The sequence below is a fragment of the Blennius ocellaris genome (genome assembly GCF_963422515.1).
Source record: "Blennius ocellaris genome assembly, chromosome: 8".
NCBI classification, from domain to species: Eukaryota; Metazoa; Chordata; class Actinopteri; order Blenniiformes; family Blenniidae; genus Blennius; species Blennius ocellaris.
This window is the reverse complement of record NC_137657.1, coordinates 20,396,838-20,414,849: the sequence shown is the minus strand read 5'-3', so window position 1 is coordinate 20,414,849 and position 18,012 is coordinate 20,396,838. Positions and strand designations below refer to the sequence as shown.

General features: G+C 43.0%; 1 protein-coding gene across 2 annotated transcripts in view; it reads left to right on the top strand.

Annotated features, from left to right (window-relative positions):
• Window positions 1-2,965: 2,965 nt before the first annotated feature.
• Window positions 2,966-18,012, top strand: part of ptprub (protein tyrosine phosphatase receptor type Ub) — a 177,188-nt gene continuing 162,141 nt past the window's right edge. For both annotated transcript variants that reach the window (XM_080501174.1, XM_080501173.1), the window contains exon 1: window positions 2,966-3,128. In XM_080501174.1, coding sequence (XP_080357300.1) covers window positions 3,059-3,128 — 70 coding nt within the window. In that variant the 5' untranslated portion in view covers window positions 2,966-3,058. The remainder of the gene's footprint in view (window positions 3,129-18,012) is intronic.

Sequence of the window (18,012 nt, the reverse complement as noted above, 5' to 3'; positions counted from 1 at the left end):
GGAATGGGATGGCGCTGCCCTCTGATGTGAATGCCTGCTATCTCGGTTACCTTCAAAGAGCTGAAGTTAATGTGTAATTCGACAGTAAACCAACCTTCAGGGGAGAAAACCAGTACTCTGTGGATTCAAATTTTGATCTTTCAATGAGATGACAATTACTGATCTCAAACAATTGGTTCCTATTTGACAGCCAAAGGAAATGGTCCATTGTGTTACCGCTGCTTGATGTGTGTGTCCATACTTCAAAGTCTGGAAATATTGCAGTGTGATTTTTTTTTACAATTTTTTATTTTTTTTAGTCCTCTCTGCACTATTCACCATTCATGTACTCCATGAGCACTGTTCTGCATGCCAAGGCTGTGTGATAGACAGTGATGGTGTGCCTTTGACAACTTTTCTCAGAACTGTGATGATGTGTTATTATCAATTCGTGCAAAAGACTGCCTATGCGGCTGTACTTGTTTGTAAGGAGTTATGAGTGGCAGCCGATAAATCACCTGATAAAATTACTTTTATCAGGGTGCAGCTCAGCTGATATCGGTCCTGTCGTTGGATTTGAGTACCGGTAGTGTTTTCAATCCAATTAGATTCACTGCAAAATAAGCTGTTATGCTGTTGATCAGATCTTGGCCACAGCCGCCCCCCCCCCCCCCCCCCCATAGTTAAAATAAATCGCTACTCTGGATTTCAGGGTACAAATTGTCTGCAATGCATCAAGTATGTTTAATTACAAGTGTTGGCCTTGACACACCTTATGCCCCTTTTGTTGAATTTAGTAATTTGCCGAGCACTACATCATTCATGTGTCATCCGGGGTGAACAGGATTAGATCCTGAGAAGTGTACTCATGTTCGAAGGCTGCGATGTGTCTGTTTGGCCACCTTTAATTGAATCCACAGCTGTAGTGTTCACCCACAACAGCAAAACGAACGATGAATGGCCTCCATTATGGCTTCCTGATCTAATTGACAGTCCTGGAGCCGCAGCAACGTGTCGCCCGCGTCGCCTTCTGACATGAAAGACAGTGAGTGTGACAAGAGGACTTGTGCAGGATTTTCATGTAAACACAAAAGACCTTCAAAAAGCGATATTCAAATACAAGCTGAGTCTTTGCATCATATGAAAGATGTCCAATGTTTTATAATTAAAATTTCTATACAAATTCATTCAAGTTTATACTCAGTATGGACTTTTTGTTATTTTTGTTATCCAGCATCTGAGGTGCTCTCCAGCACGCCGGGCCAGATGCGAGCACATAGGAAAGTTACCTCATCAAATGCAAATTCAATGCGCAACAGCATTGACAGGCTATCTAATTTATGGAGAAATATACCTCGCATCTGTCGTGAATGGGCGTGAAGGCATGCTTACCTGCCTGTCTTGCATGAATATAAGACTGTCCACGGCCATAAAACAGTGGCAAACATGACAAGAACCTCTTTTTCGCCATAGGTCACTGTACGTATTTCTGAACTCATTAGAGTACACATAGCTCATTTGGTTCGACACAGAGGGCTAAGTAATGGCGTGCTGCAATAGACATGTGGCTGCTTTAATGACAAATAGTTCTTGACCATTAAGGACTCATAGGACAATACATGTGCTGCTGCGTGACCTTTAAAGGCAAAATGAGGCTTAACTACCTTCTCAACAGCATTGAAAGGAAGAAATTATGAGTTAGTTTATGCTTACTAGTCGACAACGTGCCGAAATCACATCCACCAAACTTTCACCCGCACAGATATAAAAACATATACATGCAACCTCGGTCGGGGGAAAGATTTTCAAGATTGTCAATTTTGAGAGGAAATTGTGATAAAAGAGACGTCTAATGCTATTCGTAATGGGAACGAGTTTAAATGATATGGTAAGTTTTAGTAAACCTGGGGGGGTAATATCTATAGACTACATATGATATAATGATCAATTAAATATCATACATTGATAGGCTCTGACGGCTATGAGAGTAGTGCTTGTCATTGCATATGCATCCAAACAGCAATAAAAGCAAAAGTTGATTCTTACTGTGTGATGAAGCACGTGCAGCATGAGATGGGAGGGATAATGGGTCATTTATATTGATAAAACTACCAAAAGAAAACATTGACAGAGTGAACTTGACAAATCTGCAGAAGGAAAACGAACCATATTCTCACTTATATAAGCCAACTCTTGGACAAACTAAGGCTTAAAAAGTTTATATTTTATCTATAAAAATGACAAGGTACATGATAAGGAAATGCTGATTCTCATGTTGAATTCCAAATGCTGTTGTATTGAGTGAAGCCACATTAACTTCTGGGCGCTCTCACACAATTCCCATTTCCCAGTGGGAAGCAGATTGTTTCTGAAATTACACTTATTCGATTTCCCAGTATGCATCATTAAAACATGTCATCCATCGATTCTGGAAAGTGCTTTATTAAACTCAGGTCCGTGGGTATCTGGAGTCAATCCCACCTGGGTACAGCCTGGTTCATTCAGGCCTGCGACTAATTTATATTCACCAATTAACCTCAAATGCATGACGTTTGGAAGGTGTCAGTACACCAGAGTTAAAGACAACCTCCCTGAAAGGTCTCAAACCAGGGAGTTTTCTCAAGCTATGGTGAGAGTGCCAACCACGACACCGGCTAAAAATCTCATCCTCTCTTAAGCGGGGGGCTGCTTTTTTTAGTCCTCAAAGGTCAGGCTGACAACACACGCACACGCGCACACGCGCGCACGCGCTCTGGGGGTTGTGCTTGGCCGACGCTTGAATAACACCGGGTCGTTGCGCGCTCGGGCCACTTGGAGGCGCCCTGCTCATGCTTTGAACGCGAGGCGCAGTGAAGGAAAGTGGGCTTGAGGAAGAAATCTCTCCCTTGAACTGTTTACCCTGACGTCAGTTTGCAGAACTGGCTCTGCCCTGTCTCCCTCGGTGTCTCCGAAACTCCACTCAGTCACAATTGTTGGGAATAGATGGGCTCCGCTCCGCTGCGCGCGCGCGCCCGGATCTCGCGGAGTTGAATGAAATGGTTGCTTCTGCACGTTCAAAGTGGACTAAAACATCTTCACGATGAACACCTGCGCCTTCCTGCTCATTTTGACTGTTCAGATCTACGCCGACGGCATCGAGGGGCCAACAGGTAAGACTCCAACACCCAAGCCGGATCCACGGAAGGCAGCTGGGAAGTTTTCATACATGTGGATGCGCAAAAAGTGGAGCGAGTCTGTAGATGATGTCCAACTTTGTGTGCGTTTTTTGTTTTGTTTTGTTTTTTTGTTTTTTTTCCCGAGGCTCTCTGCCCCGTTTGTCCTGACTTTTGCTGATGGGACACTATTAACCCTCTCGGTCTGTGGAGCACAAACAGATTCCCTCAAACCTCCTGAAAGCGAGGGATGAAGTTTTCTTATTGATTGTAAATAGGAATGAATCTGAGTGTTGTGAGGGGATAAAGCTTTCATCCCCCCTTATCCCCCCCCCCAAAAAAAAATAACAACACTGCGCCTCGCTGCGTCTGTTTTTCTTTATCACCCGAGCTTTTTTTTTTTTTTTTTTTTTTTTAAGGCGCCAGGTATTCTGGATGGTGTTTGACATTGCGAAAGAAAAGTTACATCCAGGGAGACGCGACGCTTTTGAAAACACAAAGAGCGCACAATATTTTAGCGCTCCTTTTCTTTAATTTTTTTTTCTTTAAGTTATTTTATCGTCAGTATGTGCGCATGATTCTCCCGTATCATTGCTCAAACCAGTGTGATGCCATGCAGACACGAACACTCGCGTCAGATTGTACAGATTTTCCTCGACTCGTTGACTTCTTGGAAGTTTAAACATTCTGAGGGGCTTTTGCAGTCATTTTTTGATTATTTACACCAAGACTGGAGAAGTTGTAAGTCAGAGCTTCGATATTTATCTCCCTCTGCTCTTTTGAGGCTTGTCTAGCCTGTAAAACAAAAACAAAAACGACAACAAAAACCCGCTTTAAAGTCTCAAAACAGGATAGATGCTGCAAATGTTAAATAGGATTTTACTTGGTGATTTGTGTGTTGTTTTTTTTGTAGACGTGGTAAATGAGATGGCTTCCAACGTGGCTATATTGTATTTTTCAGACAAAAGAATACCAATAAAAATGTAATTTATCACTTTTTCCTTTATTTACTCGAGTTGTAGTGCTCCAGCTGGATTAATAAGTCATGCTCTTGAATGAAAATGAGCCACATAACAGACTGGTAGACACTGAAGGAGTAAAATGGTGAGGAAAGAGCTCCTTTAGAGTAATTTGAAACAGACATTTCCACATTTAAAAGGGAAAAAAAACCGTTCTTATGATGAGTGATTTTGGTTATATGATGCAATCAGATAGCTGAGAGGGGCCCATTTGAATTCAATATGTAAATTTCCACCCTCATAGAGCATAAAACCAGGTTAATAAGGCAGTAATATTGATAGTATTTGCTCTGCAGGCTGCTTCAGCACTGTGTTAAAAAGAAAAAGAAAAGTGGCTGCATGTCATATGCCCAGGGAGATTTAGTTCATTTTTAATTTTTCCTCTGAAATTCTGCCAATATATTTGTTTTGGCACTGGAACTGCTTTATGGGGGATAGGGACTAATAGTGCAAAGCTTGCATGCATAACTCAATGTGAAAGATGCAACAAAGAATAAGCAAGAAGCCTGTGCCAGCAGAATGTGTATTGTCAGTGGCTGAATGGAGCTCATCAATGAGGAAGAGGAATGGGCTGAGACATATGAAGGATTAAATCTCACGCAGGTAATTAAAGGAGCTGAATGAAACGGCCACACTTGACTTTGCAGACGATGTGTGAGAAGGTCTGTCAACCCAAAATATTATAATTTGGAGTGTTGCAAGCATCGCCATCTGTGCCTTTACCTTCCATTTCACTTTCTATTAGTTGACACTCCCAGTTTGTGTGGCTCGTCTTTTACGTGACCGATCCCTCTGGCCTGACTCCCTTCATGGTCCTGCATCTGCCCACATCCTGCAGGAGGAGAAATTAAAGAGCATTAAATGCAGCCTTCACTCCCACAATCTTCAGAGTGTCTCTTTTTGATTAACGCCGCCTTTATTGCTGGGAATGTGCGAAGACCACACCTTAACCTTGAATACTCAATAACAATTAAGTCCCGGCTCTCCGTTGGGGATTTTCTCCACCCGATCCAATCCATATTTTCCATAACTCTTTCTTGCTTATATGCTGCGTTAGGTATGGGCTGTCAGTCCACAGAAAGTGAGATTATGAAAGGCTGTGGGATATGGAGACTGCTGCACTGAGCTGACTGCAGTGTGCTTGATAAAAGGAGGGAAATATTATATTCACATCATATTTGCTCAGGCAACAAAGAGGTTATGGACATGAAAAGTCCAGTTTTTACTTTCTGTATTGCTGTGTTTTAATGGTGCAAAGCCCAATCTGACACTTTCACTCCCCTGTTTTGTCTTATGGGAATAGAATGGATGTTCGCTTACCATCTGTCTCCTCTATTAGCAACGGATGTTGTCAACTGAGTGCTGTAATTATCCCGCGTCTCATGACTCATTTGCCAGTTTGATCTAAAGTTAAGGCAGACTATCCTTTTTGCTTATTTCAGTGACTAAGATAATGTTTGGATTAAGATGAAAAGGACTGCCAAGTCCAGACGGTCTCGTTAAATCATGGGGTGGAATGTATAATTCTTTAGAGCCTTGGTTCGAGGCTACATAAACACCAGCAGCAACACTGGGAATCCTAACATGGAGTCAAACAGCACGAACACAACAAATCGAACTTGAAGAGATGTAGATATTTTGACATACATGATGGTTAAGAAATGTCCTCATTGACTCCAGGTCAGAAGAAACAACATGCACACTTCCCATCACCACAACTCCTAAACTGTATATGATATGTGAAAACCTCAAAAGCTACCAACAAGCAGAAGAACAGACCCTATGTATACGTACATGTCATTTCTGTGGCCATCAGAGCTTCCATAGAAAGGAATTTCAATCAGACAAAATTCCAAAACACATATTCATAATGACGAACTGCTGGGTATTGAAAGAAGCTGTTATCTTGGGGAGAAAAAAAAACTTAATCATTGTACATTTATCAACAGTAAAAAAAAAAGTAAATGAATCCAAGCATCCCAGACATGAGAGGGATCAAAGGAACACATTTCCACTATTTCTTTTGGAGATTATTGATGAAAAATAGCAATACTTTAAAGATTAATAAATAAAGTCATAAAACGGATGAATGTAGTAGACAGGATCACATACACTCAGGCATCAACAGGCCTAGTGTCGCTCATCGATACAGTAAAAAGAAACAACACTTAAAAGATTAAACAGACGACTGTGAATGACTGAAATCAGCACAAATATATTCCTGGGAAGGGTAAACAGAGTCAAAACCTTTTTCCTCCTCAGCATAAGTGTCTTCACATACTTTATATACAGTATGTCTCTTGTACCAATTTAAATGGTTTTTAGTGCAAAAGGTTGTTTTTGTTACATTATTCATCCGATGATGTCCATTAGAAGTGCTCACTGTTAAAAAATAAATAAATAAATCCCCAACAAAAAAGAAAACATATTGCAGACCTGAGATACATTTTTTGAAATATTGCTGGTGGAAATAAAAGCAAAATGCAACCATCTTGTGGTGGATGTCGCCTCGCACCCGCAGAATTGCAGCAAATCCTCTGAGTGGAAGTGTTCCCCGTTGGAGCTATAGGCCACCATCTGTGGACGGAGTGAGAGGGAGGGGGGGGGGGGTGCAGTCGGGATTGGGTCTGAATCAGACTCCTGAAAAGACTGGTTGATTTCCATCTTTGTGAGATCATGGCCAGTAATTCAGACAGCAGATGGAAAACTTTGCAGTGTACGGGGAGGGAGGGGGGTTGGATTGGGAAGAAGAGTGAGGGGAGAGAGTTTCCGAACGAGGGGCAGAGAAGAGAATGACAGAGGGATTCATTCACATAGAATGTCTGGATGTTTTGTTTTTCGGCCGAGGCCGCTGCGTGCTGACTTCTGCTGAGCTTGTATGCGTGTCTGCCTACCGCGCATGCATGTGTGATAGCAGGGTTCTCAAGAGACGAGTCCTCCCGTCTCCTGTGTCTCTGATCCGTTGTAATATGGGACCGTGTGGAGTGGAGCCAGCCCCAGATTGGCTCACTCGTTTCACATGACTGGAGAATGAAGCACATCCATCGTACTGTATGTGCTCGAGGAGTCCTGCCTCATGCCAAGCCTTGTTGTGATCGGTCCCGCTTATCAGTGATAGCATGTGTCCGATCAGTGGCTTCCTCTTGCTTGAGCTGGGCTCATCTGCTTGTGATGCATCTCCACCAACTTCCAGCTTTGCTGTTGAGCAAACAGAGATTTTTTTTTTTCCCACCTTCGTGCGAGACTGCAGCTCACGCACACGGTGTGATTGGTGTGCTTAATTAATCCAACTAAGTATTTTGCTGTTCCCTTTTTAATTATCACATGTTTCTAAATCAGTCACTGTGGTTTGTTTTCCACCTATTTGGTTTTCTTTTTTTGTTCAAGGCTCTATGCGTCGTAAGTAACTGAAGTTGGGGGATTGTTGGATCTTCAAAGGTCAAGTACTGGTTGGAAATCATGTTTTTGAAGGAGAGAAAGAGCAGGTCGCTGTTTTTGAGACCAGGGAAAAGCCCCAAAGCAGAACGGTCTCTGCTTTATGTATCAGCTCTGACTTCTCTGTGCTCCCTCACATCACGTCTGCCTGGCCAACCAAGAGGTTCGAATAGGAACCACTGGGAGCAGAAACAGGACAGATTGGAGATAATCATACATGACACTTATCCTGTTGGGTTTTTATTTTATTGTAAGTTTATTACCGAAGGGCCCTGAATCAGGATAAATCCACCGGAACAAGGGAGAGCTCAAAAAGCTCATTTCCTTTTTTATGAAAGTGATAAAACTTAAGCCCTTGAGACTCTTGAGAAATTAGCATGACATCATGTCACAAGTGCATGTTTCCAAGCCACATTTTCATATAATTGTTTAAACATTTTTGCTTATGCGTGACCAATATTTGACAAGTAATCTTTAAGTTTTGTCCAGAAAGTTATTCATTTCTGTTACTTCCAGTCGGGTTCTTCAAATGTAATTTAAACGTATTCCAATTATGTTTTCCACCATGCATCGACTGCTCACCATTTAAATTTGAAAGTTGCACTCGGCAAGATATGCTATGAATGTTTTAGCATATTGATGAAAGTAGTGTAAATGAATATATGTGCGCGCGTGTGTGTGTGTGGTGCCTCCAGCGCAGTGTTTTGGAAATCACATGCTCAAAACTCGCTGTGCCACTGACACTGATGCTAGCGGGGGTTTGAGCTGCTGCCACCATGAGCTCCTAGGGGTGACTGTGACACCTTCCAGCACCGGGGGAAAGATGCCAGAACCTGAGAGATTTACCGTCAGCGGCCTGCCTCGGCCTGTCGTTTCCTTGCCTCTCTGCAGGAATAGCCGGAGTGCAGGTTTCTCGGCCCTCAGCGAGGTGTTATTAATGTGGTATTGATTTTTCTAACTCGGGGAAGTCCATTTTACTTAAATTTGATCAAAGTGGCATCCAGTCTGTGGTCTGGAAGCTTGATGTAAGAGTGGGAATCAGCCAGCCAGGACTTGCATGACGTAAGTGCACACAAAGGGCTTGGTTTGCAGTGGAGTAATGGTGGTGGTATTGAGCTGTGCACAAGGAAAAGTGGAAATCCTCTCGCACTTGAAAGCGTGAGCCTCATCTCCATAAGAGGGCTGCATATTGTATGGTGAAAATAAGCTTCTGAATATCTTGTTGATATACGGGCCTAAAATGACAGCACTATTATACTCATTATCACTTAAAAGCATATGTTTTACTTGAATAATGGACATGAAAATTTATCATTGAACACAGATGGGCTGTTGTTTATTTCCTGGATATGAAAAAGAGGCAACACACACACACACACACACACACACACACACACACACACACACACACACACACACACACACACACACACACACACACACACACACACACACACACACACACACACACACACACACACACACACACACAGATGCATAATTATCCAACACAGACACAAAGCAGGGCTCCGAGTTGCAGCCGTTTCCTCCCTGTGTTTTCTTCCCAGAGGTACCAAGTTCCAGACTGCAGAAAGTGGGTCTTCAAGACTGATGCTGCGAGTGCTACTTCTTATCCCCTTGCCCAGAGGAAAGAAAGCCTCCCGAGCAGTTTATATTTAGCCCGCTGGCCGTGGTGCAGTTCTTTACCTTTCTCTGTGTCAACAATTTTACAGTCAGATTCCTTGCGCCCTGTGTTTGTGGCGCATGTGGTGTGTAATGAATGCAAAAGTCAGAGTTCAGGATTAGGCCAGTCGAGGGCTGATCTTTTGTTCAGCTGCCAGTGTGGTGCTGCGCATATGACACCCTGGGTGAAATCTGAACCTCCTGGCACTCCTCTAAAAGTCAAAACACTCTCTTCAGGACATTTTTCTTCCTGTCCCTGTAAAGGACCCAGGCTTCAATTGTCTTTGTGCCATGATACCTGCACTCAAAGTGGTGTTTCTGGTTTGACCAGTCCCTTGGAGGAAAGGGATTTCCTCAGGGACGTATCTCCCTACTTCTGATATTGACATTCTTTCACATAAACGTTATTAAGCCAGTGGAAATTGAATAGTATTAAAGTGTAACCGAGCATGGATAATGTCTACTGTGCCGGTTTCAAAAGAGCACAATATTTGAGCCTTGCTCAGCATGAAAAGCAGCTAAAATAGATCAGTAAAATAATTCTGTTCTGCCATATAGCTTCTAGCTTACATTACGTACTCGCCGTTGAGATTAAAGGCATTTTGTCTCTCTCTTCCCTGCAGCACAGACTTGTGGCACTGTGGTGACACTCAGCTGTGACAGCTGCTGTTGCTGGTGGGTTGTGGGAAGGTCATGGCAGCTGTGGTAGTACAGGTGCCAGCTGGCAGCAAATCAGTCAGCAGACTGATTTCAGACCTGTTGAGCAATTATAGCATGTATAAAACACTTGGTTAAACCCATTATTAGAGATTCCCTCCAGGCATGTCTTAAGATGTGTATTAAGCACTCAATATTGAAAATAAACAAATGTCTGATGTTATTTTGTTCATTGATTTCTTTACAAATGTTTAAAAAAAAAAGTGTCCGAAGATTGTTTTTGTTTTCCAAGTTGAACGTCTGGACAGAAGCGGTCTTGTACTTCATTGTGATGTTCAACATATCTGAGACTTCTACTCCTTGGTCTGGATAGTTGTATAGATGGAAGTCACCATTGTTAATGTTTATAGCAAATTACAACAACCAACAGCGCCAACTCATGGCCTGACATGCTACCTACATTATTTTCAGTGTTTCTTTTTCTTTATTTTTGTTTTCAAAACATTACAGAGTGTATGCAAAACTTTTCTGAAATGGAAATGCAATAACAATGTTTTGACTTGAAATGTTGTGTAAACAGGGCCCTAAATGTTTAAACAACTTGGTACTGTAATGGTCTGTATCCACACCTTTATAAATCCATGACATCCATGACACATTTTAAGAAGTGAAGTTTCTTGTTTTACACCCAGGATACTTTACCCACTTTAAAGTCCAAAATATATTTGCAGAATGTCAAAGAAACCCATAAAGAACACTTTCTAGACAACAGACCTGGAAAACTGGCCACTGCCTTTGTTTTGAGAGTTTCTGCCTGAGTATGTCGGTGAGAGTGAGCGTGTCCTCCAGTATGTGGCTTTGAGAGGGGGAGTTGTTCGAGTTAAAAAGGTTGTTTTACACCCCACAATATTGCATGGCGTTTCATCATGTATCCATGTGGGGAAAACTACACACCAGATCTCCAGTTTTTTTTTTTTTTTTTTTTTTGCAGTTCTGTCATTTTTCTGATATCAGCAGAAGGCATGCACTCCGTCTCCTCTGGACACGGGTCATTTAAATGTAAATAAAAAGTATGGCCAAATGCTGTGATATGCTAACGCATATGCTGTCCCCTGACCACCGGATTAGTTCCAAATCCTTTGTCAAGTGATGTTGGAAAAGAGAGTCTGGGAATTCGGCCGGCCTCAGCAGCTTTGCTCTGATTCAGGTGTTGAAGTAAAACAGAACAAAAGCGGAGCCTATTGATTTCTCAAACACAGCCTGTCGCAGGCAGCCTATTGTCTTCTTCCTCTTGAAACTGTCCTTTCGATCCTACATGACCTCCCATCCCAATCTGTCTCACTTTGACATGTCGCTATTTCAGCAGCTGCTCAGGGGATCCCGAGCACCTTTTTCACGCAACAATAAAATCTCATATCCACTTTGCCCAACACACTTTGTATGCTTGTAAAGACATCTTTTGGTTGGGGTCAAGCAGTTCAGAGAGTGTTGCTCCATTTTGTTTCTCATGTAATGTGGTATGCATTATGCACGGTCAAGCTATTCATTAGACAGTTGATTTATAGAAAACAGTGTCTTATTATTCATTTCTTTTGACAGGTTGGCGTAATTGCCCAAAGGCAAAAAAAGACAAATCTTTGTTTGTGCCCAGTGTATTAAGGCAGCGCATGAGTCATTTCTGTGGGGATCCTAATGAAGAGAGATGGTGTCTGACCAAGAAAATATGTGCCCTTCATCTTCAGATCACGGTGCTTTTGTTGTGTTGCTCAGAAACAGGTACAGGAGTCGCTGCAATGCTACGGCGCCGCTTTGATGTTTAGGCCTCTTTATAGAGACTGGAAAGTGATCTTCTTCTCCACCTTGACAAGTCTCCCCTCCGGGCTCTCTGGCCCTCCACCGTCCTCCAGGGCCCTGCGGGGTCCTCCTGGGCTTGTGATTGCTCAAGTTGCCTGCCTGCTTGAGAGACAGCTCATCAAAACATGAAAGATATGTGTTTGTTCCTTTGCTGAACCCCTTCGTCGACCCACCGGCTCGAGGGGTGACTCTTGATGGTGAGGCGCCATTTCTCCAAGTGTAGAGGGGCTAACAGCTGGATTGAAGCAGGAAATGATTTGACCGAGAGCTTGGGGTGAAAGAAGGTTTCTGTATTGTTTAGTGCAAGCAATTTCATCACTTTCATATCTCTCTGTGGATGAGGGGTTTCCTTCTCTGTTGCGCCTACATTTTTTTGCCTGAAGCGTTTCCTTTTTTTTTTTTTGTTGCCAAATCATGCTCTAAGAAAACTAAACCTTGCATTTCCCTTGACGAATCTGTATATCGGTATTTTGTTTCTATATAGATCCTTTTTCTGTCACATTCAGTGCCAAGCTTATAGACTTTCCAGTCTTTTCATCTTTTTTTTCCCTGACCGATTTAAAGTGCTCCTGATGGCACATAAAACTAGTGCTTCTGTAAATCAATAGACGACACTTAGGTCAAGTGCATCATATATACAAATATTCTAATGACATTTTAAATGTGTTTGGTTGTAAATTAAAAATCAAGTGTCTGAAACTGTACACAGATTGTGAAGTGCATTTTTGATTAGCTGCCATTGAAATGCATAATTGTTAATAGATCTTTTAGTTGGTGAGTCAAAATGCTGGGAAAAGGAAGTTTTTCTACAAAATGCTGACACCACTACTGCGTCGTGGTCTACTGTAAAGCCGCGGGCTCATGGGGCCCGGGCATGCCCGATGAAGCAGATTTCAGTGTTTTTCTGTTGTCTGGCATTTTAGTGCACATGGCAGACTTTCAGAGACCTGGCCTGGAATGGCTAACATGGTTTGAAAGCTTTTATGCCATTTTCAAATAGCGTGGACCTACTTGCAGCCAAAAGCAGAACACCGATCGCATGTCTCACATTAGCAAAATAACAAAAACAAAAAAAAAATAAACATTGAAATATGCAAGAATGTCCAGGGAGCCCACGGGGTGTCGTTAACAAAGAGCTTAATTCAAAACCACAAACACAAGATTGTAATTATTGTTTGGCCCTTTGTGTGTGTGTGTGTGTGTGTGTGTGTGTGTGTGTGTGTGTGTGTGTGTGTGTGTGTGTGTGTGTGTGTGTGTGTGTGTGTGTGTGTGTGTGTGTGTGTGTGTGTGTGTGTGTGTGTGTGTGTGTGTGTGTGTGTGTGTGCGTGCGTGCGTGCGTGCGTGCGTGCGTGCGTGCGTGCGCCAGCGTGGGTGTTTGTATGCACACGCTGGCGAATGCCTGAGCGTGTGTTTTGTGTAAATGTGAAAAAGCCAGATTGGTGATTGTTCCCACCTGATTATATTTAAATATTTGCTGAACTCCTTTGGCCATTTACAACTTCCATAAATCACGGCCGTGTGGATTATTATGGAGCTTTGTTTGCCTTCTTCCACAGTGTGAAAATGCTAATGAGAGAAATTAGCATACTGCTCTTAGGACATGATAAATGCATTGCACTGCAAAGATCAAAAAAGTCAGGTCTTTGTTTTAAAGAACGGGCTGCGGAGGCATTTGCGTGTTTGTGGAGTCGCAGGATTACACAGCATGTCAAGGACCTGGGAGCAGGTTGGCCCTGGCCTTTGTGTCTTTGGACAGCCAGGGTAATTAAGAATCAGCTTAGTCTGGGATTATGGCTGAAAGCAGGCTGATCACAGGGGACAGGAGAAAAAGCATTAGGAGAATGGTGGTTAATGTGGGTATTACTCTGCTTAGCACTGCTATCATGTGACAATAAGACAACCGACAAAGGAACCCTGTTGATGCTGAGATCCCTTGCTCTGCGCTAATAGGCTTTACTGCAGATAGCTTTGTTTACCCACAGTGTGCAGCACTCCACCTTCCTGCTTTATCTTCCGTCCTCACACAGTCAAACTTTTAATAATTTGCCCCAACCTAATTACAAAATGGTAATATATTTTTCTGAACATCTCCCTCGGGCATTCAAGCGATGCTCCGATGCGTTTGCCTTACACTTGCACCTCTGAAATGAAACATGCATCATTGTTCCATCTCTCCTGTGGTTGCACAGACAAACACACACTGTTACCGTTTTTTGGCGATATTTCTGAGGAATTTAATTAATGTTCTCATTAAGTGAGTGAACATTTGAAAAGGCAGGTCTAAATGCTTCAACACCCTGGAGTTCTTGCCCTGCTTTACCCTAGAAAGTATGGACACTGAGTTACAGTTGCGGAACAAAAAGTTCTAAGACAGTTACTTTGTTGTTAGTCCAAGCTTTTTTTTTTTTTTTTTGATGAGCACGCAGAAGTAACCTGATGCTTGTAGCCTCTGCACAACCCCCATAAGTGAAGCTATTGGTTGCCCTTTAAAGAGGATATGGAACCAGGCCAGTATTTATAATAACAATGCAGGAAGAAGATTTCTCCAAACTCGGAAAGGTTAGATCAAGCAAAACCCAAATTCATTTCATTACTCTTATTTACAGTGAACTCTGCTGGCATCAGCTGCTTGTGCATCAGAAAAAAAATGCAGCAGTTGAATTATCAGTGCATGGCATGACACGACAATGCTTTGTTGTGACCTTACCGAGAACGCACAGAGAATTGTTTTCCAGTCTTTAAGAGCTAATCCCATCAGAGGGACCGCACAGCATGGAGGTCTAACCCCGGCATGTCTGGAGGTAGTGTTGCCAGAACAAGAGGCAGACAGGAATGTGTTTGTCTGGCTAATGTGGCTTTATTCCCCCAGACTGAAAGAGCAAAGTAGGAAAACTCCTCCCAGACAACTTCGCCTCTTGGTTATTCTTTCAGGGCCAAAAAAAAAAAAAGAGCAAGTGTCTGATTCTGTGAGCTCCATTCGTCGCAAAAAGCAGTAGACAACTTTTGATTGCGATTTATCAGCAGCTTGAGGAGCTGCGATGGTGGACTGTGTCATTATGGTGGATGAATTAGTGAGCTTTTGCCTCTGAGAGGAGGGTTTCTCTTGCACTGGTTGTCTTATGGCTTGGTTTGGCACATGTGCTCCTCAGGGAGCGGCTGATTCTGTGCTGAAGCCATGGAACTGAGGATTTATCCCAGTCCACTGAGTCCTTGTGGCGCCTCAATCTCCCAGTGAAGGGTTTAAGATTGGTCAGACCGTCTGTCTATCTTTTTTTCCACAGAGCTTAGGAAGCAAGCTTTTTTTTTTTCTCCTCGTAACAATAAAGCCTTTGTGCTTGGTTGATATGTTGTGGGAGAACGTGATAATGGGAGAACTGTGGGTGAAAGGTGAAGAGGCGAGAAGGTTGTTGAGGTGAAACATTTTTTTTTTTTTCCAAGTGTTGACAGTATTATGTGGGCTTACTCAGGTACTGCTTGGAGACGTCAAGAAATCTCTGGAATAGCTTAAGGTAAATCACCCTTTTAAAGGATTTAAGCACTGTACGCAAAGCCATGTTGATGGCTCTGGTTCTCATCTCTAATTCTTCTGGCCACTTCTGGCCACTTCTGAACTTCGAAGAACCACAATGTTTGGGAAGCCAGTAATAAATATCTTTTTGTATTTTTAAGATAAAAAGTCTTGGAAGACATAAAAGAAATCTCCAATCTCTATTTATTAACTGTTATGACCAGCAGAGGGAGCTACTTTAGTCAGAGGGGGACGGCCAGGAGTACAGGGAGGTCATCACCTCCTTTGTCTCCTGGTGCGCATCAATGCTGGCAATACGAAGGAGGTGGTGATTGACTTCAGAATGAGACCTCCACAACCTGCACCGGTGAGCATCCAGGGCCTGGACATCGAGATCGCGGCGGAGTACAGGTACCTTGGTGTTCACCTCATCAATAAACTGGACTGGTCACACAACACGGACGTACTGTAGAAGAAGGGCCAAAGTCGTCTCCACCTACTGAGAAGACCGAGGTCCTTTGGGGTGTGCAGGACTCTGCTGAGGACTTTCTATGACTCTGTGGTGGCATCAGCCATCCTTTATGTTGTGGTCTGCTGGGGCAGTGGATGCACCGTGCGGGACAGAAAGAGACTGAACAAGCAGGTCAGAAGCTTGGCCTTGGACTGTCCCCTGGACTCCATTGAGGAGGTGGGTGAGCAGAGAATGTTGGCTCAGCTGACATCCATCATGGACAACCCCTCTCATCCACCTTCATGAGACTGTGGGAGCCCTGAGCAGCTCATTCAGCAGCAGACTGCGGTTCCCACGATGCAAGAAGGAACGCGACCGCAGGCCCTTCATCCCATCTGCCATCAGGCTGTATAACACCAGCCTGAGCCAACAATAACCTGGACTCACTGCAGTTTATCTTCAATCAATAATGACTACATCCTTTTTGCACAGGTCACTTTTTTCTTTTTCAGTGTTGTATTTTAAACCCCCGTCCATTTTTTATGATTTATTAAACTTACCTCACCCACACTCTCTACCGTACCATTTCAATATGTATATTTTGTATATTATATGTTTATTTTGTAAATTTTTTATTTTTTTTATCTTATGGCTGCTACTGTAACATGTGAATTTCCCACCTGTGGGATAAATAAAATGTCTATTCTATTCTATTCTATTCCATTCCATTCTAGGGGCTTTGCACAATTCAATGTAGTCTTCACAAACCTTTTCCTGGATAAAGATGAAGCTAAACACAGCCGAACACAGATGTAGTTGATCTTCGTGACGTGAAACCATAGATGCAGCAATCAGTCGACGTCTGTTTACATCTGGAAGGCTTGTATTGTGATGCAGCTGCAGAAAGTGTTGAGTTTGAAATACCAGAAGACAAACATGGAAAGCGTCTGCTTCCTGACAGCTGTTATCGGCTGCTCTTTTACTCCACCCCTTCCAGTTAATTTGCTTAATTGCGCCTCACATTTGCAGAGTATTTTGAGGTTGTCTATTTTTGGATTTTATATTTTCATACCATTGATACTGGTAAGATAATAATGCCTCAAATGGCTTCAGCTTCCATTCTGTACACAACTCGGTGATTCAACATTGCTGCATGGTGGTGGCAGGCCTTTCAGACAATTATTTCAATGCTGTCAAAAATAGTCAAAACTTGCTCTCGTAACGATCTGCCATGTTGAGCGGCTACTTGCAATACTTGTTATAAACCGAGTTTGAAGCAAATCTCGATTTCACCAAGCTCTCTGAAAGACGTTCACTTGGATCCGATCCTTCTCAAGGTGTTTTTCTCTACCTAATTTGTCTCCGCTGCACATCATTCCCTCGACTTGCAGTTTGTGGTTCTCCATTTTCCTCTCCATCTTTGTCCTTGTCCTCCCAGCCTTGGGGCGTCTCGGGGATCTTCAGTACACTCTGTGTTTCTGGGAAAAGTTCAGTATTCTAGCAGGGTGAGCAGGAGCTCAAAGCAGACCTGTCTTTGAGTCTGTGTGTCTGCCTGCCTCCCCAGGCACTCATTAAGATGGTGTATGAAGGTGTGTGCTTCCGGAGGCTGTTGGTAGAAACATGCACGCATGCGGAGGTTAAAAGGCCTCCGACAGAGACATGATTCCCCATCCTGGGATGATGGGCAAAGGTAACTTCATTAGCCAGTTCCCACTATGCCGATTAACTTGATTATACTAACCAAGTCTTGACGATGACGGAGCACAAATGTCACACCTCGGACCACAATGTTTAGCATTTTTTTTTCTCTCTATGCGTCTGTGTCGCTGTGTCTGTGTGCAGTCGTGGGATGGCAGAGACACACCTGGGAGACTTGGTTGCTCTGTAATTTACAAAGTGAGTCATCTGCAGGTAATGAGCGGGTACCAGCCTAAAAACCTCCTTTCGACAATTTAGTTGATTGAAATCACACTTAGGGTAATAAATGCCTATACGTGTGCACAGCAGTGTCTCTGTAAGCCTTTACACCCTCATTATCTATTGTCTTGCCCATGTACTGCAGGCTTTTCCTCCTTCTTTCACTGATTTCACCACAAAGCCCAGTGTCTTTTATGGCCTGCTCTATCTGCGACGGCAGTCAACATTTCTCCATACTTGTAATATGCACAAATATTTATAGTCATGCCTGGTCACACATTTGCCCTTTCATTACTCAAGAGGGCAAACAACATTAACCTCTTTTAACCTGAATTGATCCACAGCACCTCTTGACTT